Raw genomic sequence first — 25,271 nt, forward strand, 5'->3', positions numbered from 1 at the left:
ACCAATAGGAAGGGCGAGTTTTAAGCAGGAGGATGACAGGATTAAATGCAGTTTAGGTTACACTGGTTGAAGAGTTGAGAATGGGCTGAGGTGAGAGGAGAGCTGATGGTCATCTGCACGCTGGCAGTAGAGAGAGGTGAAGGGGGCGATCCCAGAGGTATTGAGAAGGGAGATTTTCCTGGATTTGATGATGGACTAGGCTTGTGGATGAGAGAAAAAGAAGCATCCAAGATGGATGCCCAGGCTTATATACTGGGAAATCTGGTGATTTGAATTGAGACGGATGCTTTTTATGACTTGGCCATTCCATAATGACAAAAGCAGCCTCGGACATTTCTACCAAATGCTGTTCACATTCCCAGGGTGATTCTGAAATGAAGGTTGAAGGAGTTATCTACCATTTATTTGCTTGCTTACTAATTATTGCACTGATCCTAGCCTTGACTCATTTTAACTGCTAAAAAGTCTCATGGTTTTACAGTTTCAAAATATTAATTTAACATATTGTAGTAAGAGTGTTTTCATATAATTATTTCTCAGAGTTTTTCTCCCACAAAATGTAAGAGAATTTAGGTTCGTTTGTAATTATATAATACATAAAATCAGTCACTGAAACATTAAAATCCGTCTATTAAACAGTTAAGCAGGTAAAATCTATGCTTCTAAGACAGCTTCTACTTACAATTCACTAGTTACGGTTTGAAGTGGAACATCATTTTCATGCCCAGGCTCATGGTAGGCTGGGAGTCCCAGGGACCATGACATGTAATTCACCTTGCTCAGTTTCAAGTTGTTCTCGGTGTCCTTCATCCTATATTTACAGATTTTTAAATTATAGTTCAGGCTTGCAATATTTAGCCATCCTTCCAGATTCTCAGTTAAATATATAATCTCCCCACATTAATGAAATTTTTCGAACCTATAGAAGAGTCAGAAGCATTGTAAGTAGATACACATGTAGCCACCACCTATGTTCTGTAATGACCATTTTGCTCAATCATCTATCTGTCCATCTATCCTTGATTTATTCATCAGCCGATCTTATTCTTTGATAGATTTTAAACTAAGTTACACATATCAGGACATTTCACCCCTTGGCACTTTAACTAGAGTTTAATGTTTGTTTCCAGATTTTTTCATTTTTTAGGTGAAAGTTATATATAGTGAAATGCACAGATCTTAGGTATAGCGTTACTTGAGTTTTGACAAATGCACATACTTCTGTAACCCAGGCCCCATGAAGGTCCTGAATCTACCACCCCAGAAGTTCTCTCCTGGCCTTGCCTGTTACCCCTACTCTGCTCCTACCCCTCCCACCCCTAAAGGGAACACTGTCCTGAATACTGAACCACAGATGAGTTTTGCCTGTCCTAGAGTTGCATAGAGTGTCTACGCTTTTACATTTGGCTTCTGTGACTCATTACCATGTTGTGAGATGCATCTATGTTGCATATATCAGTAATTTTTCCCTTTTTCTTTTTATTGCTGAATAGAATAGTATTCCATTGTATCAATTGACCACAGTTTATTTTCCTCGTTAATGAACTTCTGGGGTATTTCCAGTTTGGGGCTCCTTTGAACAGTCTTAGAGAAGTCTTTTGGGGAACATCATATGCTTTTGTTTATCTTGGGTAAATACTTAGGAGTTGAACTGAATACTGAGGAGTTGGGTCATAGGGTAGGTGTATGTTGGATTTTATAAGCAACCGCCACACCTGTTTTCAGAGTGATGGTACAATTTTCTGTTCTCTGCAGCAGGGTGTGTGAGAGTTCCAGCTTTTCCACAACCTTGACAGAATTTTTTAGTTTAAGACAGTGGTGGGTGTGTAAAGAAAATAAAATTTTGAAATGGTTATTCCTGAAGAGGAAAAGAGATGATCCTGAAATCTCTCTCTCCCACACACATACACAGAAACCCAGAATTTGTAGGGCCTTTTAGAGCCAAGCATAATCAAGTTTTTGTAAACAAAGCATTTAGCACAAGGATAGCAACATCTGTGGGAACCTATAACATTTTCAATACTTAAAGGTTTGAAATGATGAATTACTCCCCCCCCCCCCCCCACAACAAGTTGTAAGCTTCTAAGGACTTGCTAAGAAATCCCAGCTTTGAACTCTGGCAGGAGCAGTGCAGGCCAAGGTATTCACATTGTAGGAACTAGCGCAGAAGCATTGGGTTCCCCAGGGACACACGGATCCAAATTCCCAGTCATGACTTCATGTGGACACATTTTGCACTTTAAGCTTTCTTTCACAAAAGGAAAAACAAACAGAAACACTCCGCAGACAGTGGTTGACATGGGGACGTTGAAATATGATTGCTTTGCTTTGCTTTAGCATTCATGTGACAAAACCTCTCGATAGCAGAGATTCAAGCCTTCCCCCAAATTTCAAAAGAAATTATATTCCAAATGGCTGCCTTGCTCTCACACAGAGGATGTTGTCCTCAGACCCCAGTTTAACAGGCCTGGGTCCAGAGCTTCCCTTCTAGGTCCTCCCTGTAAAGAGCAGTGTGACAAAGAGGAAGTGGCTTTAGAGCCAGCTGATCAGGGTTGGAAATTGGGCACTGTCAAGTACTAGCTGGGAGGCTCAGGCCAGTGAAACCTCAGCTTCCCCATCTGTCAGAGGAATGACTGTCCTTCCTCCTTTGCAGGGGTACTGTCCTGACTAGCCTGATGGCACATGTGAAGGTGCTGGCACATGGCAGGAGACAGTGCTGTTGTCACGGACAGCCCCTCCGTCTCTCTCCCCGCCCCACAGTTAACCCCCCTGGCTGCCTACCAGAGAACAGCCAACTACAGAGCAGCTGCCTTCCCTGTTGACTTCCTCAGAGAGCACAGATGAGAAATGTGAGAAAATAATTCTAATGGAATCGTTCATGGCCAGTTATAAATGACTGGTGGGTTTAGACCTCCAAGAAAAAAGTTGGAATTGTTAAAGACTGTTTTCATCCAAGTGAATCCTCAGTTCTAAAGGGGGCAGGGGAGGAGGTGGTCTTCCGAAGAGGAGTGGAGAGAACCTGAGCCCGGAAGCTCTGAGAAAACCTAGTACAGCTGGGGTGTGACCAGCAGAGGGCCTCAGGCGCTGCTCCTGCCGCAGGGGATCAGGAAGTGAGTCAGGAAACAGGGTCCTGGGTGGCAGGTGCTGACATGGCCCTGCGAAACCTCTGCTTGTAAAGCAACTGACATCAAGGCATTACTTCCAGGCTCTGTTCCTGTCCAGAGGAGAGAATCCATCAGAGGTAGATGAGATGTTTCAGGGGCTGTGGTTTTGGAGGGGGTGCAGTGCGTTCAGCTCCAAAAGCGCCAAATACCACATCCTATGTGGAGAAAGGCAGACAGGAAGCTCCCTCAGCAGAGAGACCTGGTATCTCTCACCTCTCCTCCCCTGTTCCTCTTCTCCCTGGCCAGGACCATGGCATTGCCATCTGAAAGGCAGGGTTGGGCTGTGTTTCTCCTAGCCCTTGGGCTTCATTGGGTTCCATCTAGACAGAACCCAAAACCCATGTCAACCTCGTAGGAGCTCCACAGGTCATTCGGCTCGCCTCTGGGGGGGTCAACAAAAGACAAGGGCTTTTTGGGGTAATCAGAGAAGTCACGGGACTTTGTTCCTAAAGGAGAGATGTGATTTCAGAGAGAAAAGTTAAGTATTTAAAGATTACTTGGTTTTGAGCTAAAGCTGACTGAGAAAACAATTTGCAAGGCAGAAGTTGTATTCATTTGGTATAGTATCAAAAATTCACACTGCACTTACATAGCTTTGTAGCAAATGGTCTTTATCTGTAAAGGAAAAAACATAAAGCAGTTGTTCACAGAAGAAATAACAAGGTCCCGTAATTGGATAAATGTGTCACAGCCCTTAGTCACATTTTGACCAAGATCTCACACAGGCCGGCCATGTGATTATTTCTGTAATTATGTGGCCCGGACTGTGTGGAATGATTCATAGAAAGCCCCCTTTCTTTAACGCTTCAGTTTTATGTGATTATTTTTCAATGGTTGCATCAAGCTGGAACACTGTACCTGTTATCTGATATATAGGGAACTTCTGGCTATTACAGTTGGTGTTGCTAAACCAAACTAACCTTCCTTCAGAGTTAGCACTACACAGTCACCGGTCTTGTTTTTCAAGTTAACTTACCCCTTTCACTGAGTAGGTACAAAGACTTGATTGTCCAAGCAAATGGAAATAGATGATTTAACAGCAAAGGAGCATGATTATAAGCGTGATATAGCTAGATGCACCCCAATAAGTGTCTTAGTTATAAATGGAAAAAATGCAAAATCCCAAAGCATAGTTATTATTTTCTAGTATTAATGACTTGATCATTTGACAGATATTGAGCATTAGCATAAAATCCTTAGGACACAAAAAAATTTGATAATGAGAAGGAACTAGGTGTTAAGCTGCATCCAAAGTTCATATCCCTTTGTGAATAAACATTTTGTAAATTGACTCTGTCCATAATTGAGGAACACTTGAAGCGCTTTTTAGAGAGGTTTTTAAAAATCCTAAGCTTAAATTCAGATGACTTTTATCCTACAGAATAATTTTATAACATGTCTGAAATCTAAATAGGCTTATAAAAAATTTGTTACAGCTTTTTGTCTTTCTGTATTTCTGCAATGGTCAGAATGGAAGCAGCTGAGTGGAGATGTAGATGTCTTAGTTAGAAAGTACATCCCTTGGGTATCTCCTTGCTCTCAGGCTCGGGCATTCTATAAGTGTCTGAATGTAATAGAGCATTTGTAGTATTATCATCTTTCATCTGTTCATATTATGTGTAACTTCTTGATTTCTTGAATCTCCAGAGCTGCTTAATGAAATTGTTCAACTGGAAATGTAGCTAATACCATATTTAAAATTTCTTTCTCTTCTTTCACCAAACTTTTGAACAACTTTAGCTTCACAAGGTTCATCGTGATTCAGGAGACAATTCTCAGACAGGTGAGAATACTTCAATTTCACTCTTACACACTCCAGTGGCACTGGTGGGTTCAAGTCTATAAATTACTCTGAAGAAGTCTAGATTGACACTCACCACCCCAGAATTTGGATTACTGAAATCTGAGTGCTGATATTGGAAGGCTGGAGAGAGCCAGAATAAAAGGAGAATCCCTTCAAAATTTTGGACTCTTTGATTCACGGCAACCTTTTCTACTGAATGCCTTCCCCATCCTGGTTTTATTTTGCTGGCTGGAGACCTTGTAGAGCAAATAAACCCAAAAGAGAGAGTAGCCCAGAAGTCCAGGAGAGACCACTGTTATTGTACCCTGGTCAGTCTACCTTTCCCTCGTAGCTATGGGTGATTAGATGATTAGAAAGCGTGGACTGCCCTGTCTGGGAAGTCAAGAGCACTGAGGCACCATTTCAGTCCCTACCTCCTTGCTTTATACCTTGGGCAGTACTCTGTTTGACCCTTTGTTTCCTCTACCCTCAAATGTGGGTTAGACCAGATGACTGTTGCATTTGAAAGGTCTGGAATTCTCTGATCATTAGAGGGAAAAACCAGTCTGCGTTCAAAGATTTAAAATTCTTGTTCCTGCATACACACATGACATTCTTTGCTCTGTTAGTGGTTTTCCCAACCACTAATGCATAAGGTTAGACCCTGAGCTACTAATTTAGTCCCTCTCCTTGACTCTGGGATGGTCCATATTTTAGCATACTCAGACTTAATTTGATCCTTCTGAGTTTTAGTGTCTTTGCTTGTAAAATAAATTAACAATGTCCATCTCATTGTTGCTAGGAAGACTAAAGGAGAAAGTGTATATAATATCTAACTGAAACTTTACTGTTGGGTATCGTCCTTCCATTCCCCTACCCGTTTCCTTATTCTGCCCTTCCCTCTCCCTCTCTTTCCATTCCTCCTGTTATGTCTCTGTCTCTCTGTCTCTGTCACTTTCTGATGTTTTAGTTTATTTCTTGTAACACAGCAAGAGTAATATTTTAACTAACTTATGAGCTTCTGGGTGCCAAAAACTGTTGCATTCTCATATCCTTTACAGTGCCCAGCATTGCCTTGCACATAACAGACTCAATAAAATTGCTCACAGAACATGGCTAAGTTGAAAACATCTCATCTTACAAAACAAGAGGTTCCGCCATTTGCCTAGTAGCTCTTTGACTTTGAGCTACCTGCGTTATCCCTCCAAGTTTAGGTTTTCTCACTGGTAAAATGAGGATCACACTATGTAGCTTTCAGAATTGTAATGATCATATAAGAAAATTTCTATACTTTAACATTGGAACACAATGTCTGCTGCAGAGTAGGTGCTCAGTAAATGTTAGCTATATTTTAAAAAATTGTTGATATTATATCCCTTTTTGTCATTGAATAAATTTATTTAAATCTCCTTTATCCTTATTTTCTCTGGTTTTTAAATTAATTCCACAAGCATCTGTTGAGAGAATGAATAATGAATCATTTGATTTAAGTGGCCTTTATTGAAGAATAATTTCTCCAAACTTTTAATAATTTCTCTTGCTATATTCTCTTAATTTTAGCTGAGATAAAATCAGGAAGAATAAGCATTAGATATCTTTGAATAATTTCTAGTGAATGATTTAGAATTCAGCCAGCCAGCCATGAGACTAACTTCCCTACTTCAGTTTTATTTAGAAACTAAATTTTGAGGAATTCTTGAGGTTTTTTTTAATCTTGAATGTAATCTTAAATCTTTATTAAGTTCGATTTAATTTATTATGTGATAAATGAGTGTTAGGAATGTGAGATTATTAAGTCCCTGAAGAGGACTTAAAGAAATGTCTTACAAGTGACCACTGTTAGTTTTTCAGGGTTTAAAAGATGCCATATGATCCTAAAAATGTCATTTAAAGTACCACTACCCATAGCTGTCTTTATAAACACTGAAACTCCTATCCAAGGCCAGGAAAATTATTAAGGCAGAATCTGGAAGACAAAATGAGGCAAAGGGACAGTGTAATTATTTTAAGCTATATCATTTAAGACAAGGCTATATGGTTATGGTGTTCAGATCAACTTCATAATAGTTCTGCTTTTTTACTTTCTGCTGTATAAACGTATAATTCAAGTTTGGTTATTGATTAAATTTTTTTTATTGAATCAGATTTTTTAGAACACTAAAGTAAATGGTTAAAAAGGTGATCCAGGAAAGTATTTAAGACATATTTTGAGTGAAAACAGCAAAAAAACCAATACTGTACCATGATCCCACTTGTGCCTAGAAAGAAGGTATATTTGCAAATGAACAGATGTAATTAATATTCTCAGCCAGCATGAACTACATACTTACTGTGTAGCAGGCACTGTGCTAGCTGCTACCATGGATTCACTCATTTACGTCTCCCAACAGCTTGGGAATGAGAGGCTGTGACTATCTCCACTCAATATAGATATTGAGACACAGAGAAATAACATTCCCAAGGTTACACAGCTAGTCAATGATTGGCATGGTGGAGACTTGAACTTTGGCAGTTGGGCTCTGGAGCTTATTCTCTACTGTTCTCTCTTATACCTTTTTTGGTGCTAATAGACAATTCTTAAAAGAGCATTATTGCATCTTTTTTTTTCTTTCTTGGAATATGAACACTGGAATTTTTTTTCTTTCTTGGAATATTGGTGTCTGAGAAATGCATTCTCCCTGCTGGAACCTGCATGTCTGCTCTTGTCTTAGCCCAGTAAGAAGGAGTTCTGTTAGGATTAAGTTTCTCTCCTTACCACTGCATTACTCCATAAGCATCCAATGCCCTGAAAATGCATGTTTTTGAAGCCAGCTCTGCTGCCCTGACATTTTGATCTCTGGGTCCTGACCGGTAGAGTGCACTATGTGCTTCAATCTTGGATTAACTTCAGTCTTGGATCAGCACATTCTAAGTGGTAAATTCAAAGTCAGCAAAGACTTAGGCAGAATTTAAGTGCTTCCCCCCCCCTCAGAAAATAGGGACAAAAGCGAGAAGTTAAGTTGTGGAAATTATTGGGATTAAAAACGTGCCTTTTCTTCTCTTCCTTCCTGGCACTGGCAGTAGGTCTCATTTGATGAAATGACATCCTCAGGAGAACCTAGAAGACCATCTGGAGGGGCCTAAAATTATTCCATATTAGTTTCTCAAAGAAATTCAATTTTCTGTGCATTTCACTAGTATTTTATTTCTGCAGATAGCCCCGTAAAAGCCTTCCCCACCCAGTTACATGTACTGTCCTTCAGGTTGAAATGAACCTCCCAAATTTACCCCAATTTTTAATATTTATATTTTTAAAGATTTATTTATTTATCTTAGGGAGAAAGAGCAAGCACACATGCACATGTGCAAGCATGGGGTGGGGCAGAGGGAAAGAATCTCAAGCAGACTCCCCACTGAGTGCAGAGCCCAATGCAGGGCTGGATCTCATGACCCTGAGATCATGACCTGAGTCAAAATCAAGAGTCAGATGCTTAACCTACTGAGCCATCCAGGCATCCCTTTTGATGTTTATTTTTAAAAAGTACTTTATTAATGGAAATAAAAAGCCCTTGGTAATAAGCCCTATTACCATGATATAATGGGATGACACAAGAAAAGAGTATCATTTTACAATTAATATGACTGATGATTTTGTGTTGATGATTTGAAGAAAAAGTGGTTTCCTGTTGAGAATATTTTGTAGTGTTTAAAAAGGAACCTCGTTTTCTTTAGATAATGTGGGGGGTCTAAATTTCACCTGTAAATAAGCTGAAAACTATTCACTTTCTATTACTAACTTGAAATCCTTAGAGTCTCATTCATTCAGATACAAGAACAGAAGGAAAGAGTCCATTGATGTGAAATCGATATCATCTCGAGGCAGTGATGGTAAGAAGTTTTTCAGATTTCCTTGACCTTTTTATGGTGACCTTTATGTCACCATATACCTAAAACATGGGAGTGGAGGAGACGAGTAAAGAATGGGTTCATAGTAAGTGACCATCAACTTAATATAGACTGCTATATGCATAAGATGTTACATATAAACCTGATGGTAACCACAAATCAAAAACCAGTAATGGGGCACCTGGGTGGCTCAGTTGGTTAAGTATCTGACTCATGATTTCAGCTCAGGTCATGATCTCAGGGTCGTGAGATAAAGCACCCCTTCATCCCTTTAGGCTCTGTGCTCAATGGGGAGTCTGCTTGCGACTCTCTCTCTCTCCCTTTGCTCTCCCCCCCCAGCTCATGTTCTCTCTCCCTAAATAAATAAATAAATCTTTTTTAAAAACCCAGTAATATGCAAAAAAATTAAAAGGAATTCAAGTATATCACTAATGAAAGCCAGCAAACCATAAGAGAAGAGAGCAAGAGAAGAAAGGAACAGAGAAGAACCATAAAACAAGTAACAAAATGGCAGTAAGTACATATCTATAAATAATTATTTTGAACTAAACGCTCCAAGCAAATGACATAAGGCTATGGAATGGATAAAAAAACAAGGCCCATCTATATGCTGCCTATAAGACATTCATTTCAGACCTAAAGACACATGCAGATGGAAAGTGTAGGGATGGAAAAGCATTCATCATGCAAATGGAAGTGAAAAAATAAAAGCTGGGGTAAGGATGCTTATATTAGGAAATAAACAGTCTTTAAAACAAAGACTATAACAGACAAAGATACTATTTCATAAATGGAACAATCCAACAAGAAGATAGAACAATTGTAAATAATTATGCATCCAACGTGGGAGCACCCAAATACATAAAGCAGTTAATAACAAACATGAAGTAATTGATGGTAATACAGTAATTGTAGGGGACTTTAACAACCCACTTACATCAACAGACTGATCCAAGCAGAAAATCAATAAGGAAACAGTGGCTTTGAATGACACACTGGACCAGATTGATCTAACAGATATATTCAAAACATTACATCCTAAAACAGCAGAATACACATTCTTTTCAAGTGTAGATGGAACATTCTCCAGAAAAGATCATCAATTGGCCACAAAACAAACCTCAACAAATTCAAGACGTACCATGCATCTTTTTCAACCACAAGTTCTGAAAATAGAAATCAACCACATGAGAAAAGCTGAAAAGAACATAAATACATGGAAGTTAAATAACATGCTACTAAAAAACAAATGGGTCCATTAAGAAATCAAAGAGGAAATGAGAAAATTCATGAAGACAAATGAAAATGAAAACATTTTCATGTTTTCATGAAAATGAAAACTGGTCCAAAATCTTCAGGTACAGCAAAAACAGTTCTAAGAGGGAAATTTATAGCAATACAGAATTACCTCAAGAAAACAAAATCTCAAACAACCTGATCTTATACCTAAAGGAGTTAGAAAAAGAATAAAGCAAACTCAAAACCTGTAGAAGGAAATAAATAATAGATTAGAGCAGAAATAAATGAAAACTAAAAAAGAAAAAATAAATGAAACCAGGAGATGATTCTTTGAAAAGATCAACAAAATTGATAAGCCTCTAGCCAGATTTAAAAAAACAAAACAAAATCAGAAATGAAAGAGCAGTAACAACCTACACCACAGAAATACAATTATAAGAGAATATTATTAAAAATTATATGCTTATATATAATTAAATAAATAAAAGCCAACAAACTGGACAGCCTAGAAGACATGGGTAAATTACTAGAAACATAGAACCTCCCAAAACTGAATCAGGAAGAAGTAGAAACTTTGAACATACCAATTACCAGCCATGAAACTGAATCAATAATCAAAAAACTCCCAACAAACAAAAGTTCAAGGCAGACAGCTTCACAGGTAAATTCTACCAAACATTTAAAGAAAGAAGAGTTAGTACCTATTCTTTTCAAATGATTCCAAAAAAATAGAAGAGGAAGGAAAGCTTCCAAATTCATTCTATGAGAGTATTACCCTGATATCAAAACCAGATACAGATGCTACAAAAAAAAAGGGAACTACAGGCCAGTATCTCTTACGAACTTAGATGCAAAAAAAATCCTCAAATAAAACATTAGCAAATGAATTCAACAGTATGTTTAAAAAATCATTCATGACAATCAAGTGGGATTTATTACTGGGATGCAAGGGGAGGTTCAATATTTCCAAATTAGTCAGTGTGATATTATCAACAAGAGGAAGGATAAAAACCATAGAATCATGTCAATAGATTCAAAAAAGCATCTGACAAAGTACAACCTACATTCATGATGAACATACCTCAACATAATAAAGGCCATATAGGAAACCCACAGGTAACAACATACTCAATGCAAAAAAGAGTTTTTTCCTCCAAAATCAGGAACAGGACAAGGATGTCCACTGTCTTTCATTCAACCTAGTAATGGAAATACTAGCCACAGCAATCAGATAAGAAAAGGAATAAAAGCATCCAAATTCGTAAGGAAGAAGTAAAACCTTCACTATTTGCAAATGACATGATACTAAAAACCCTAAAGACCACCAAAAAACTAGAACTGATAAATGAATTCAGTAAGGTACAGGATAAAAAAAACCAATGTACCTAAATCCTTTGCATTTCTATACACTACTAATGTAGTAGCAGAAAGAGAAAGTAGGAAAACAATCCGATTTACAATTGCACCAAAAATAATAAAATACCTAGAATGAACTTAACCAAGGAGGTGAAAGATCTGCTGTACTCTGAAAAGTATAAACAGTGATGAAAGAAATTTAAGATGACACAAATGAGTGGAAAGATATTGCATACTCCTGGATTGGGAGAACAAACATTATTAAAATGTCTGTACTAACCAAAGCATTCTACAAATTTAATGCGATCCCTATCAAAACACCAGCAACATTTTTCACAGAAGTAGAATAAATTATCCTAAAATTTGTATGAAACCACAAAAGACCCCAAATAGCCAAAGCAGTCTTGAAAAAGAACAAACCTAGAAGTATCACAATCCCAGATTTCAAGGTATACTACAAAGCTGTGGTAATCAAAGTAGTATGGTACTGGCACAAAAACAGATATATTAGTCAATGGAACAGAATAGAGAGCCCAGAAATAAACCCACAATTGTATGGTCAATTAATCTTTGATAAAGCAGGAAAGAATATGCAATGGGAAAAAGACAGTCTCTTCAACAAATAGTGTTGGGGAAACTGGAGAGCTACATGAAAAAGAATGAAGCTGGACCACTTTCTCACACCATGCACACAAACTTGAAATGGGTAAAACAGAGATGTGAGACCTCAAACCATAAAAATCCTGGAAGAGAGTAGAGGCAGTAATTTCTCTGATATTGGCCATAGCAGCATTTTTCTAGATATGTCTCCTCAGGCAAGGGAAATAAAAGCAAAAATAATCTGTTGGAACTATACCAAAATTAAAAGCTTTTGCAAAGGAAAAGGAACAATCAAGAAACTAAAAGACAACCTACTGAATGAGAGAAAATGTTTGCAAATGAACCTATCCAATAAAAGATTAGTATCCGAAATATATAAAAAAAAGTATACGACTCAACAACAAAACCACAAATAATCTGATTTAAAATGGGCAGAAGACATGAAGACGTTTATCCAGAGAAGACATCCAGATGGTCAACAGACAGATGAAAAGATGCTCAACATCACTTATCATCAGAGAAATGCAAATCAAAACCATGATGAGATATCACCTCACACCTGTCAGAATGGCTAAAATCAGAAACATGAGAAGTAACAAGTGTTGGTGAGGATGTGGAGAAAAAGGAACCCTTGTGCACTGTTGGTGGGAATGCAGATTGATGCAGCCACCATGGAAAAAAGTATGGAGGTTCCTCAAAGAATTACCATTAGATCCAATAATTCCACTACTGGGTCTTTACGCATAGAATACAAAAACACTGATATAAAAAGATACATGCACCCCTATGGTTATTGCAGCATTATTTACAATAGATAAATTATGGAAGCTGCCCAAGTGTCCATTGATAGGTGAATGGATAAAAAAAGATATAACATATATATCTGTATATATATTATATGTAATATATGTGTATATATTAAATGTAACTGTGTATATATCATATAATATATACATATATATACACACAATGTAAGAAAATAAAAAAGATGTCATATATATTGTATGTAATATATACATATAATATGTAATACACACACACACACAATGTAGTATTTCTCAATCATAACAAAACATGGAATCTAGCTGTTTGCAACCACGTAGATGGATCTGGAGAGTATAATGCTAAGTGAAATAAATCAGAAAGACAAATACTGTATGATTTCACTCATGTGGAATGTAAGAAGCAAATAAAGCCAAAAAAACCCACACAAAAAACAAAAAAACAGAAAAGAGACTCTTACCTATAGAGAACAAACTGGTGGTTACCAGATGGGAGGCTGGTGGGGGGATGGGTGAATAGGTGATGGAGATAAAGAGCACACTTACCATGATGAGTGCTGAGTAATGTATAGAATTGTTGAATCACTATATTATATACCCGAAACTAATAGAACACTTTTTAAAACTGTATTGGAATTTAAAAATAACAAAAAATAAATTTTAAAATTAGAATTTAAAATGAAAGTTTCTATAGATTAGAGCTAGAACCATCACTGGATTCTGGGTGTTAAGAACCTAGAGGCTCAGGGAGGTCGAGTGTCTGGCCCTAATTACTACTGAGAGTGGACTCTCTCATCTGCGCCCACCCTGACCATGGCCCCTGCTTCCTCTCCCACACTGCAGTTATCCGCTTACATGACCAACAGCTGGGGACTGAAGTTAGGAACTGCCCAAGTTGGGCTTCAGTAATTTATGGGAAAGTGAGATGGGGCCTCAGGATCCCATTAACCCTCTCTGAAATTTCCCTTCTGGAACTGGGACTCCTCAAACCTGCCTATCATCGAGGTTCCAGGCCAGAACACCGTTTCTAGACTTTGGCAAGTAGTGCCTGATCTCTGAGCCTTTTAGGATTAAGATGGGCAAATCCTTTTCTTTGTTGAGGGCAGTGGGGAAGCATTCCTATGAGAATCAGGTCCCCAGTCCATGAAGGGATCCTTTGGTGCATTTAGCCAAGCTGAGCCACCAGAACCAGATACAACTTCCTTTATTCTCTTCAGCACCAAGCCTACAGAATCGTCGCTATCCATCCATGGCAAGGATCCATTCCATGACCATAGAGGCTCCCATCACAAAGGTGAGTGGCAGCTCCCTCCTCCACTCTGCAATCAGGGTTGCCCAGCGCTGGGTTAACTTCTGGAAATAAAGTGATGAGTGACTTACTACTAATACCATGGAGGGGAAACAGATATTAAATACATAATAAATAAATTTGTAGTTACAAATTGCAGTGACTATTAGTAAGGAATACAATAGGGTTCTAGGAGAAAATTAAATTACGGCCCATTTACGTTGGGTGAGGTGATCAGGGAGAGCTCTCTATAGAGGAAATAATGTTTGAAGTAAGAACTGAAGCATGCGAGGATGTTAGAAGAGGTGGGAGAATTGTGGACAGAAAGCACAGCAAAGGAAGAAGCAAGTAGATGAGGAAGGGGGATTGGAGTATTTGAAGACCTGAAAGGAAGTGCGGGTGGCTAGAGCTTGGAGACCTGGGGTGGGAAGAGCAGGGAGGAGATGGTGACACGGAGCAGCCAGGAAGCATTCATATTTTAGTTCTGTGCAGAATAAACCACTGAAGTTTCAAGTGGGGGAGTGACATGATCAAGTATGTTTATTAAAAAGAACACCCAGCTGCCATGAAGATAATGGACTAGAAATGGCAAGAATGAAAGAGAAGAGTCCGGGTAGGGGTTTTCCAGAATTCCAGGCCACGAAGTGATGTTAGTTGGACTAGAGTTAAAGCAGTGGAGATAGAAATGAATAGATGAAGAAATATTTAGGGGTAGAATCCATTTAACTCAGTGACGAGTGACACTAGGAGAGTGGACAGAGAAATGGGGAAAGCTGTTTGTCAGTTGGGGCCTCCCAGGTTTTGGGTTTGAGGACAAGTGGATAAAAGTGTTGTTTTCTTTTGCTCCAGTGTAGAGACCAGAGAAGGAGCTCTTGTTTTTGAGTTTTTTGTTCCATTTGTTTACTTGCTTGCTTTGGGGAGAAGGGAGCAATATCATGAATTCAGTTTTGGACATGTAAGTAAGACATTTCAACAGATGCATCACATAGGCAGTTGAATATACAAACTTGAAGGTCAAAAGGAGTTGAGACAGGGGTGTAAATTTGAGAGTCCTTAACATATGGATCATATGGGTCCAAAATCACGGAAATAGCTTATCTCTGGAAGGACTGGGGAGTGAGAGAGAGCCCAGCACCAACCTCTGAGGAGCTCCAACTTGTAGAAGAGAGCTAGAGGAGGCTCAGCAAAGGAGCTGGAAGAAACGTGCTCTCCCGGGTAGGAGCGCCACCCGGAGATGGAGGATGAGGGGCACACCGCAGGAAGAATGGACCGGTTGTGTGGGAACACGGGTCATTTTGAACAATAAAATGTGTTACCATCTGATTTCTTACCATTTCCAGGCATACGTTTAACTTCTGGGAATTAGAATCCTAATATCCTCAAATTTATTCTTTCTCTCTTTACTTCCTTAGGTTATAAATATAATCAATGCAGCCCAAGAGAACAGCCCCGTTACAGTAGCAGAAGCCTTGGACAGAGTTCTAGAAATTTTACGGACCACAGAACTGTATTCCCCTCAGCTGGGTACCAAAGATGAAGATCCCCACACCAGTGATCTCGTAGGAGGCCTGATGACTGTGAGTGATGAGGAAAACCCAGAAATGCAGGGGAGAGACATGAAGCGCCCTCCAGGGTACACAGAACATGTAACATAGAAACTGGTGCCTATAGATGCAGAAACACCAGTCATGTGGGCTAATGTCAGCATAACCAGAAGCATCTGCATCAAAATTTATGTATTATATGTGTGGTATAATTCAAGGAATTCTTGAATTTATCTTTCCACGAAGCTAACTGAACACAGCAATGGGAGACAGTCCTGCAGAATCGTCATTACAGTAAAGAGTAGTAGGCAGCTGACTGAGGGTGAAGTATGCACATCTTCCCCTTGACCTGGGGCAGTACTGGATTGAGGGTTATGGCTAGGTTTCCTTGGACTGCAGACTCTTTATATCATGAAAGGGTTTGTACTTAGACTGAGCACTAGTTCCCAAAATCTTAGAGAACCCTTTCTTTAAATCAAAGCTTATACAGAAGTTCCATTTACAATGCAATAAAGGCAGAGCTGAGCTGTTCTGGCTCCATAGGGTGAGGGGAGGAGGGATCCTCCCCCTGCCAGCATGCCAATACCGCCACCATCTGTAACCACCAAGAGCAGCTGAGGTCTAAGGACTCATCTGTTCTTGTGTCTTGCTGTGATTTGGTGGTAATCATCATCCATCAGCAAGTGAAGAAAAAGAAAATTCAAGTTACTCATTTGTAATCCTTATCGGAGGCTGAAACTGGAAGAATTCTTTGGGAGGAAAACAAACTCATCTATGTGTTTTACTTTGAAGATTTCTGTCCAGCCCTGTCACCAAATGCTGGGTTGAGTGGCTTTGTAGTCCATTCTCCTTGTTCCTGCTGAAGATCTTTAATGAACCTGTAACTGGAGTGACCTCTCATTGCTTTCCTGTCCCCGGGCCAGCCTGGGTTGTCCCATCGCAGTGCAGTGTAGACTCAGTGCTGGAGAGGGCTGGCGGGAGTCTTGCAGGGGGGCAGCCACGGTAGAGTCGCATTGGGAGCATTCTGGTTCTCGGAACCCAGTTACCTGTCCTCCTTCCCCCTATTGGTGTACCATCTCGTGGCTCCTCTGCAGGTAAGGCTGTAAGGAACCAGTGTAGGATTCTACCTACCTTTATTTGGTTTTAGGGAACCAGAAAAAGAAAGGCAAAAAAACCCAGGAGTACCTTGTGATACCTTCCTTACAGCAAGACAGGTGTAGCCACTGTTATTTACCTATTGATAGAGTTTTAAAAATTAAGGCCTTGGCCTAAAGATCCAAGGTGTGACTTTAGGAGAGCCCTTCATTAATACTTAATTGTTTTTAAAGATTTATTTATGTATTTATTTATTTTAAAGAGGGGGGAGCATGTGACGGGGGAAGGGGCAGAAGGAATCAAGAGTTGGAGGCTTGGGGCACCTGGGTGGCTTAGTTGAGCGTCGGCCTTCAGCTCAGGTCATGATCCCCCGGTCCTGGGATTGAGCCCCGGGTCCGGCTCCCTGCTCTATGGGGAGCCTGCTTCTGCCTCTCCCTATCTCTCTGTCAAATAAATAAATAAAATCTTTAGGGGGAAAAAAAAGAGTTGGAGGCTTAACTGACTGAGCCACCAGAGCACCCCTTTTCATTAATACTTCAAACCTTAGTACACACTTTCTACAGAGACCATTATGACTTTTTAAGCAAAGATCTAAATAATTAGGTACTTAAGGGTAGAAAGCAGAGGGAAGGAAACAGATGCAGAAACATCTGGGTCCTAGTTCAAGAGCCTAGTATATGGAGATCATTGGAATTCTTTCCACTCCCTTATGCTGCCCCCACTAAATATCTCAAATCCAGAAACTTTTCTTTTAAAGGCTAGTTGCAAATGCCCATGTTGCAAAACAGAAATAGAGTTGGAAAAAAATTAGGTATTAGTCAAAAATCAGCCCACCCTTTTTACATCTTTACATTGCCATTCCCAAATTGTGGCCCAAGACTTCGGTCCCCCAATATGTAAACGTAAGAACACAAGAATAACACAGTCGCTATAAGGGTAAGGGGGGTTGCTTCAAAATAACCCACATCCAAAAGCAGGACCCTTCTGCAGTTGCACGAATGAAGTTTCAAGATGCCAGAAGACAAAGATGGAGTGAGAACGAAGGCAACTCAGAGGTCAGGTGTGAAACCTGAATGAAGTCTATCCACTTTATTCTCAATTCTCCATCTCCTGGGGCTAATAGTTGTGGAAGGGAGAATATCCTCTGTCTTGTAGATATTGTTCTAATTTTGAGCTTCAACTTGGAGCTCCAGATTGGATTGTTCAGGATGCAGGTTTCTTAGGCTAATGGAATAAATACGAGAACAATGCTAAGAGCATGGAAAGCACGCTTCTAATAGTGGCTTTCTTTATTCCAGGATGGCTTGAGAAGGTTGTCAGGAAACGAGTATGTGTTCACTAAGAGTAAGTTATCATCTCTCCACATTATGGTGATGGCCAGTCTCCAACCTGTGCCTTGCCCCATGTTGGGATTATTGTTTGGGGAGGGTGTTGGTGTTACTTTCTGTTGGTCTAGCAAAATAGGAAAGAATATGCTTTCTTTCATGGTCTCTGTGGTCTGCATTTGAAACCAGGTCTCCTCATTAAAATATTACTTCTTTGAGCACTAAGAATTGCACATCTCTGTGCATTTAAACAGTTAAATGGGATGATTTTTTTACTCTTATTTTCTGTTGGGGGATCTGGAAGTTTCATAATGTAAGAGAACCCTGAAGTGAAAAATCTTCCTACCCTTAGAAGTTCAAGACTTCCTTTCTAGTAGCAACCATGAAGATGATGACAGATGCTCAGGGGCACTCAAGATTCCACAATTAACCAGCCTCCCCACCCCCATCTGTTTGCTCAGATGTGCACCAGAGTCACAGTCACCTTGCGATGCCAATAACCATCAACGATGTCCCCCCTTGTATCGCTCGATTACTTGATAATGAGGAAAGTTGGGAGTTCAACATCTTTGAATTGGAAGCTGTTACACATAAAAGGTATGTAGCTTCTCTGGCTGCAGGTGGGGAAAGATTGATGGCCACGCTCAAGACCTTCACATCTGGAAACTTTGAGGGAGACGTGAGTTCTTGCCACAAGAAACTTCACAGGTTCTACCTGTCATGCCATACTGGAATGTCAAACAAGCAGAGACACTGTGGCCCCTGAGTGAGCTCCTTTATGGAGTCAGAGTTGGTAAGGGTGGTAAGATGTGGGATTAGCCTGGTGATGACCAAGGATGAGGACTTACTACGTGTCCTTTTCGGATTTATCCAGGTCATTCCTTCGTGCTAGTGAGCCAAGAGTTCCAAGTACTCCCAGCCTCAAACTGTTGAAGCTCCACCTTACAAAATGAGTTTGAGAGCACTACAGACTTGACTTTGGATCTATCTGGGAGGCAGGGGAGTAATTAAATAACTCAGGCCTCTTCTATAGTAGGAGGCGGCTTTCTTCTGGGGCTATTGATGTAGAGGATGTGAATGATTCTCACCTGTACATAAGTAATGTGGTTGTAAATGATAGGACTTTGCAGAGATGACTGTTCTTAGGCTCAGTAACTTCCTGAGGGGACATAGAGGAAGTGCAGAGCTTATATGGAAGTAGAGATGAGGAAGGACTATCAGGGATCTGTCTTGGTTGCTGGAACCACTGAAGGCTATATGACTTAAAGACAATCTAGAAATCATATGTACTGATCGCCATGAGGCACCTAGTTGTAAAGAGGTGACTGATATTCTCTCTCCTTCTGATTTGGGGAGGAGATATCCTTATGCCCTTGCGCATGTGAAGTAAAAACATCTAAAGAAAAATGCCTCTATTCCCCAGTGTCATCAAAGAAAGCAGTTTCCAGACCAGTGAATACAATGAGTCAGGGTTTGTTTTCCTGTTTTCCAGGCCATTGGTTTACCTGGGCTTAAAGGTATTTTCTCGGTTTGGAGTCTGTGAATTTTTACACTGCTCTGAAACGACTCTTCGAGCCTGGCTCCAAGTGATTGAAGCCAACTACCACTCTTCCAATGCCTACCATAACTCCACCCATGCCGCCGATGTCCTGCATGCCACTGCCTTCTTCCTCGGAAAGGAACGAGTGAAGGTAGAATTCTGACATCATGGTCTAGTTACCTGCCTAAATTGGAGGTCCAAGAGCTCAATCTTACTAAATATATAAGGCAAATAGCTTATGTATCTATAAACTGCCACCAATCTGACAGTTTTTTGAGTGATCAAATTAACTGGTCGTGTTGGTGTTGTACAGACATGGCCTCTTCTCCCAGCTCCCCTCCTGCAAGTCCCACAGTAAGAACTGATGGCACTGTAGAGACTCCTTTACATGCGTGGCTGATTCCTGAGCCCATTCTCCAAGTACAAGGAGTCCCTTGTGAGGGAGGGAGGACAGGACTTAATTGTTACAGCAAGTGGTTACTCGGCCTAGAGGTGACATTTTGGGATCAGAATTTGACCAGCGGCGTATTATAATCCAGACAGTAATGAGCCATCCCACATTCAGCTGATCATACATATATGTGTGTGTGTGTGTTTTGTGTAGGTGTGATGTATATCCTGTACTGATGACTTACATAATTCTGAGAGTTCCCCATCCCTCAGCCCTACTTAGAAGTCAGCGGTGTCATGTACAGGGGCTGATTCACGGGAAGCCCTGGGTACCCCCATGTGCAGCTGGCAAGAGATCCCCTTCCCCCCTCCTTCCCAACCACCATCACTTGCTGGACAGTGAAGCTTGTAATTAAGCTTATAATTCCTTTGCTACAATTAGAACTGAAGCTTAGAACGTGGATGCACCTAGGAGAATTGCTATCTAGAGACTGAAATTTGTATCAATCTGCAGTGGCCTGACACGAGATCATTTCTTTATTCTTAAGCCCCTGGGTACTTAGAAGAGTGGTAGTGGGTCAGCTAGAAGGAGAAGTGGCACCAAAATTGGGAGAGTTTGCCAAAGCTGATCAGACAAAAGCTGAGCTTGGTATTCACTTTCATCATCAACAAAGTAAAGCATGTGGTCCAAGAGTGATGCTTTCGAAGATCTTTATCACCTACGGTTTAAAAAGGTGACATGAGCCTATGTTTGTATAGCCCTTTCTTGGAGGAGCCACAGCACTTCCAGCTCCCTATTCCAGGCTCACAGTCCTCCACTACACACTGCATGAGATACTGCCCCACTGCGGCTGCACACTGCCAATGTAGGACAAGACCTCAAGCATGAATGCCAAGACCAAAGTGATGGCAGCCCCTGCAGTCCAGAGTTGGAGATGAACCTCACTCAAGCAGAACCACTCTAGAAAAAGAGATTAAATGCTTGATAAATCAGGGAGTTCTTGGTCACTTTATATCTTCCTTACTCTCACTCCTCTAAGAATTTTTCTTTTAATTTTGAGTTCTGTTAGTGTCTTCAAAATCTGATTAAATTTCTCAAGTAGCACTGGAAACAAGGCTAAAGCTTTCATATACTTAAAATTCCGAAGACATTTTCTAATTCTGACAGTCTTGGCAGAGAATCAGAAAATGTAGAACTGCAAGGAACCTGGGAGAATTGGGCTGGAAGGGGCTCTTGAGCTCAGAGATTTACTTTTACTTCTGTGTGTGTGTGTGTGTGTGTGTGTGTGTGTGTGTGTTATCTGTGCCTTTCCCACTAACCTGTCAACTCCATTAGTGCAGAAAACATGCCCGTGTAGTTCATCATTGTAGTGCCAGCACTCTACGTAGAATCCAGTAAGCCTATAATAGATTACTGAATGAAGTCCTAAGGTATAGGATCTCGTACGTGATAGTAGCCCATTTAATAACCTCCTCCTAAAGCTGTAATCTGAGAAAACATTTGTATGCCCTTATGCTCTGGTTTGTGTTCTCAGATTACATAACAAGAGCTTAAGAAAGAGGGTCTCCCTTTTTGCCTTTGCCATCTGCTAGCTTAGAGCTGAATTTTGTTTTTAACTGCAAGAGCTGCCTTAACCTTAGTTGTCCTGGGAAAATTCTTTTTCTTGTCCTTGATTCTCTTGTACTGCTTGGCTCGAATCCTTTTACCTTTGTGTGAAGAGTTCTGATGTATGTGTGCCATTTACTGCCATTCTCTCATTCTTTGCATAAGTAAGCAAATAAAATAAGTAATACTTGTGACCATAGGCCACTCTATGTTCTCTCCACCCATGGGAAAGTGTCATAGCAATACCACTGGGCCAGCATTTGAAAAGGCCTGTTTGGCTTCTTCCTGGAAAAACTGGAGTGAATGGGTGCCGGGAAAAGAATTTAGGCATCCATTATAATATATCTGTCATACGGCACAGCTCAGATTTTGGTTTTCCTCCAGATACTCTGCTATGCTGCATATCCTAGGTAGCCTCTCAACTCCTAGGAAGTCAGAGAAGGCTCATCAGGCTAAGAAAACATTCTGATAATCCTATCCCTCCTGCGGGTCAGACAGGAGTGTAGGTCTCTGACATCCAGTGGATAACATTCAACCTTGCCTCCCTGTGGCCCCAGGGAAGCCTTGATCAGCTGGATGAGGTGGCAGCACTGATCGCCGCCACAGTGCATGACGTGGATCACCCGGGAAGGACCAACTCCTTCCTGTGCAATGCAGGCAGTGAACTCGCCGTGCTCTATAACGACACTGCTGTCCTGGAGAGCCACCACACCGCGCTGGCTTTCCAGCTCACAGCCAAGGACAGCAAGTGCAACATTTTCAAGAACATTGACAGGTTTGTTGTGCTTGGGTCCTGTGCTCAGGTTTGTGAAGTATAAGTGGGAAATTCCGTTTTCCCTAACTTCCCCAAATACTTAGCTGCTTCGTAGGGTAAGAACAAGGAGAAGTAACAATAGTTGGACCACTGTTATCAGACAACAAAATAGTAATCTTGCCCTTATAAGCTTACCTGTACTTTTCAGACTGCTTTCATCTTTCTGAATTTTGTTTGGTTTTCAGTGGGTTCATGGACACATTTTACATACCACAAAATACTTAAAATATTGTCTTACTAGTAAGTACAGCAAATATTTTTACCCTCCCAGGAGGACCTCCCACCTTTTGTTAACTCAAGGAAAACGCATCCTTCCTCATCTTTCCCCAGGTCAATGTTTGCCCCTTAAAAACCTAACACATGAGGAGATAGTGTTGTTCGACAGGTCCCAGCAGAGTTGTTAGAGCCCAAAGGGTTGGACAGGCTTCCCCCTTCCTGGCCGCTGTACTCCCATTTGGGCAGCGTGGGCCAGCTGGGAACAGGAGCAATTCCTGTCGGCTGCCCTAACCCTGCGGTCAGGCTACAGCTAGTTTCCGCAGAGCAGCACTTCTGGAGGACCAAGCATACATAGAGCACAGAGCTCACTCTGGCCTCAGGGACCATGCATCAACAGGAACCTAACTCTTTGGTTTCCAGAAATCTGAGAAGACATGGAGACCAGTTATTCCACCTGCAGAAAGTTTCATCAGTGTCAAGGACTGTTTTTAGAACTTTCACTGAAAGAATTTTCTCCAAGAGCCAATTTTACTCAGCTCTCCGTTCTGGCTCCTGGAGGTTAGAAAAAGATAGGAACTGGAGAGTAATTTTGGGCAGGTATGTTGCTCCATGCATTACCCCTTCTATCTTAGAGAACCACTTATTCATGGGAAAACATTATTCCAATGCCACCATCTAAAGGAGTACTGACAAGTCTCTGTAGTAGAAATCCCTGTGTCTGAGCCGGCAGTCTTGCCGGGCAGGAACTTGTCATTTCCTTCCACCTGGCTGTTTCTGTGTTGCCAAGGTAGAAGGAAACCATTTTGTAAAGTAAGTGCCTGCTACGTGACATCTCTCTCTCTCTCTCTCACACACACACACACACACACACACACACACACACACTGCTACGTGACATCTCTCTCTCTCTCTCTCTCTCTCTCTCACACACACACACACACACACACACACACACACACACACACACACACACACACACACAACGTGTCCTACAAGGGTCAGCTGTACTGGGGCCCATGGAATGGCATCAACAGGTCCTGGCTTACCGGGAAGAGGAGCAGGTAAACTTGATGATCTGCACTCAGTTCTCAACTCCGTGCCCCCAGCTTCCTCCCACACTGTGGAAGTGTGGTGAAATGGTAGCAGAACAGTTCTCATTTTGGCCATGAAATGAACAAGGCTCTTTGTCTTCTGGTTATTTTAGGACCCATTACCGAACACTGCGCCAGGCTATTATTGACATGGTTTTAGCAACAGAGATGACCAAACACTTTGAACATGTGAACAAATTTGTGAACAGCATCAATAAGCCAATGGCAGCTGAGGTAAGCATTTCCCCTGTAATAAGATACATGAGAGTATTATTTCCATTAGAGGCTACTCTGGCCTCAACACACTTTCTCTTCATCCTGCATACAAGGTGGTTATCTGCTTGGAGTTGGTAAAGAAGGGCTGGAAGTGCTGGCCGCAGTAACCCTGAGCTCCTTGAAAGAAAGGTCCTGAGATAAGGCCCATGGTGACAGGAGGAGGTAGGCCCAAAGAATGAGACAGAGAGGCCTGCAGACAGTGGAGGCTAGCCTAAATGGGGGTATTTTAGAGGATCCAAAGCCCTTTCTAATTTTCTGTCATTTGAGACCTCAAAAGTGGCTATTTTAAAAGAGAGAGACAAACCCGGAAACACTCTTAACTACAGGTAACAAACTTGGTGGTTACCAGAGGGGACGTGGATGGAGGGAAGGGGGAAATAGGTGATGGGGATAAAAGAGCACACTCGCCCTGATGGACACTTGAGCGATGTATACAACTGTTATACATGTTTCAGGTGTACAATATAGTGATTCAACACTGTATATTATACTGGAATTAAAATAATTCAATAAAATAAAAAAATAGCTGAAATTTAGTATTAGGAAAAAAAGTGGATATTTTAAAGAACTGTTATTTCTGCTGACTTGCATTAAAAAACATCAGTACCTAAAGACTCCATAGAGTCAAATTGTGAGTGCTAGTTGAAAACAAAAGCATTTATGTCTTTTTTTTTTTTTTTAATTTACTGATATACCCTAGTCCTGCCTTAAAGCCCTTCCAAACTTGGGTTTCAGAAACATGCACAGAAGGTTCACACCTCTGTTGTTTTAAAATGAGTTCAACTGACCTCCGAAACCATGAAGCTGTTCATAGCCCTGTAAAATCAGGAAAGCTTTATGCTCATTTCCACTGAGAAGAGATTGCGTATGTGGATGGATGATGAACTGTTGTCTTAAAAGTAACTTGATGATCAGTAAGGAAACTGTTTGTGTAGGACCCATCACATGACCAGTGTAGATGGACAGTTCCACCTCACCTGTTCTACTTCATCCCCCAGGGGTCCCACAGCATAATGCCAGGGCCCTCTCTTTTTAGGAGACTGACTTATGGGGGTAAGGATCTGGGGATTCAGCAGAGAAAAATTATACAGAATTTAGAGTTGAGGAAAGTCACCTATTAAAGTAAGCTCCCAGCGCTCTGTGTTGAGATTTATCATTTACCAGTGTCTACTGTAAGCAGTATTTTACCAGTGGTAAGTAATCAACCCTCAGAACATAATTCTGTCCACTGATGGTTTAATAGATAGGTCTAGTCTCAAAATAAAACAAAAACCCTT

General features: G+C 40.7%; 2 protein-coding genes across 9 annotated transcripts in view; one reads left to right on the forward strand and one right to left on the reverse strand.

Annotated features, from left to right (window-relative positions):
• PDE8B (phosphodiesterase 8B) overlaps nt 1-25,271 on the forward strand; it is a 240,178-nt gene that overhangs the window by 208,362 nt on the left and 6,545 nt on the right. For all 5 annotated transcript variants that reach the window (XM_035727516.1, XM_035727517.1, XM_035727513.1 and 2 more), the window contains 9 exons: nt 4,905-4,947; nt 8,737-8,814; nt 14,027-14,103; nt 15,510-15,674; nt 18,035-18,080; nt 18,523-18,658; nt 19,554-19,752; nt 22,155-22,372; nt 23,832-23,952. In XM_035727516.1, the coding sequence (XP_035583409.1) occupies nt 4,905-4,947; nt 8,737-8,814; nt 14,027-14,103; nt 15,510-15,674; nt 18,035-18,080; nt 18,523-18,658; nt 19,554-19,752; nt 22,155-22,372; nt 23,832-23,952 (1,083 nt within the window). The remainder of the gene's footprint in view (nt 1-4,904; nt 4,948-8,736; nt 8,815-14,026; nt 14,104-15,509; nt 15,675-18,034; nt 18,081-18,522; nt 18,659-19,553; nt 19,753-22,154; nt 22,373-23,831; nt 23,953-25,271) is intronic.
• Nucleotides 1-25,271, reverse strand: part of WDR41 (WD repeat domain 41) — a 104,810-nt gene that overhangs the window by 7,515 nt on the left and 72,024 nt on the right. Inside the window, exon 14 of one of the 4 annotated variants that reach the window (XR_003521932.2) lies at nt 683-3,319. The gene's annotated coding sequence lies outside the window, so the exon portion shown is untranslated. Of the gene's footprint in view, nt 1-682; nt 3,320-14,031; nt 14,163-23,834; nt 23,966-25,271 lie in introns of those variants that run through there. The other 3 variants (XR_003521930.2, XR_003521933.1, XR_003521931.2) reach the window with 3 other exon arrangements.

Source organism: Zalophus californianus, chromosome 5 (genome assembly GCF_009762305.2).
Source record: "Zalophus californianus isolate mZalCal1 chromosome 5, mZalCal1.pri.v2, whole genome shotgun sequence".
Taxonomy (NCBI): Eukaryota; Metazoa; Chordata; class Mammalia; order Carnivora; family Otariidae; genus Zalophus; species Zalophus californianus.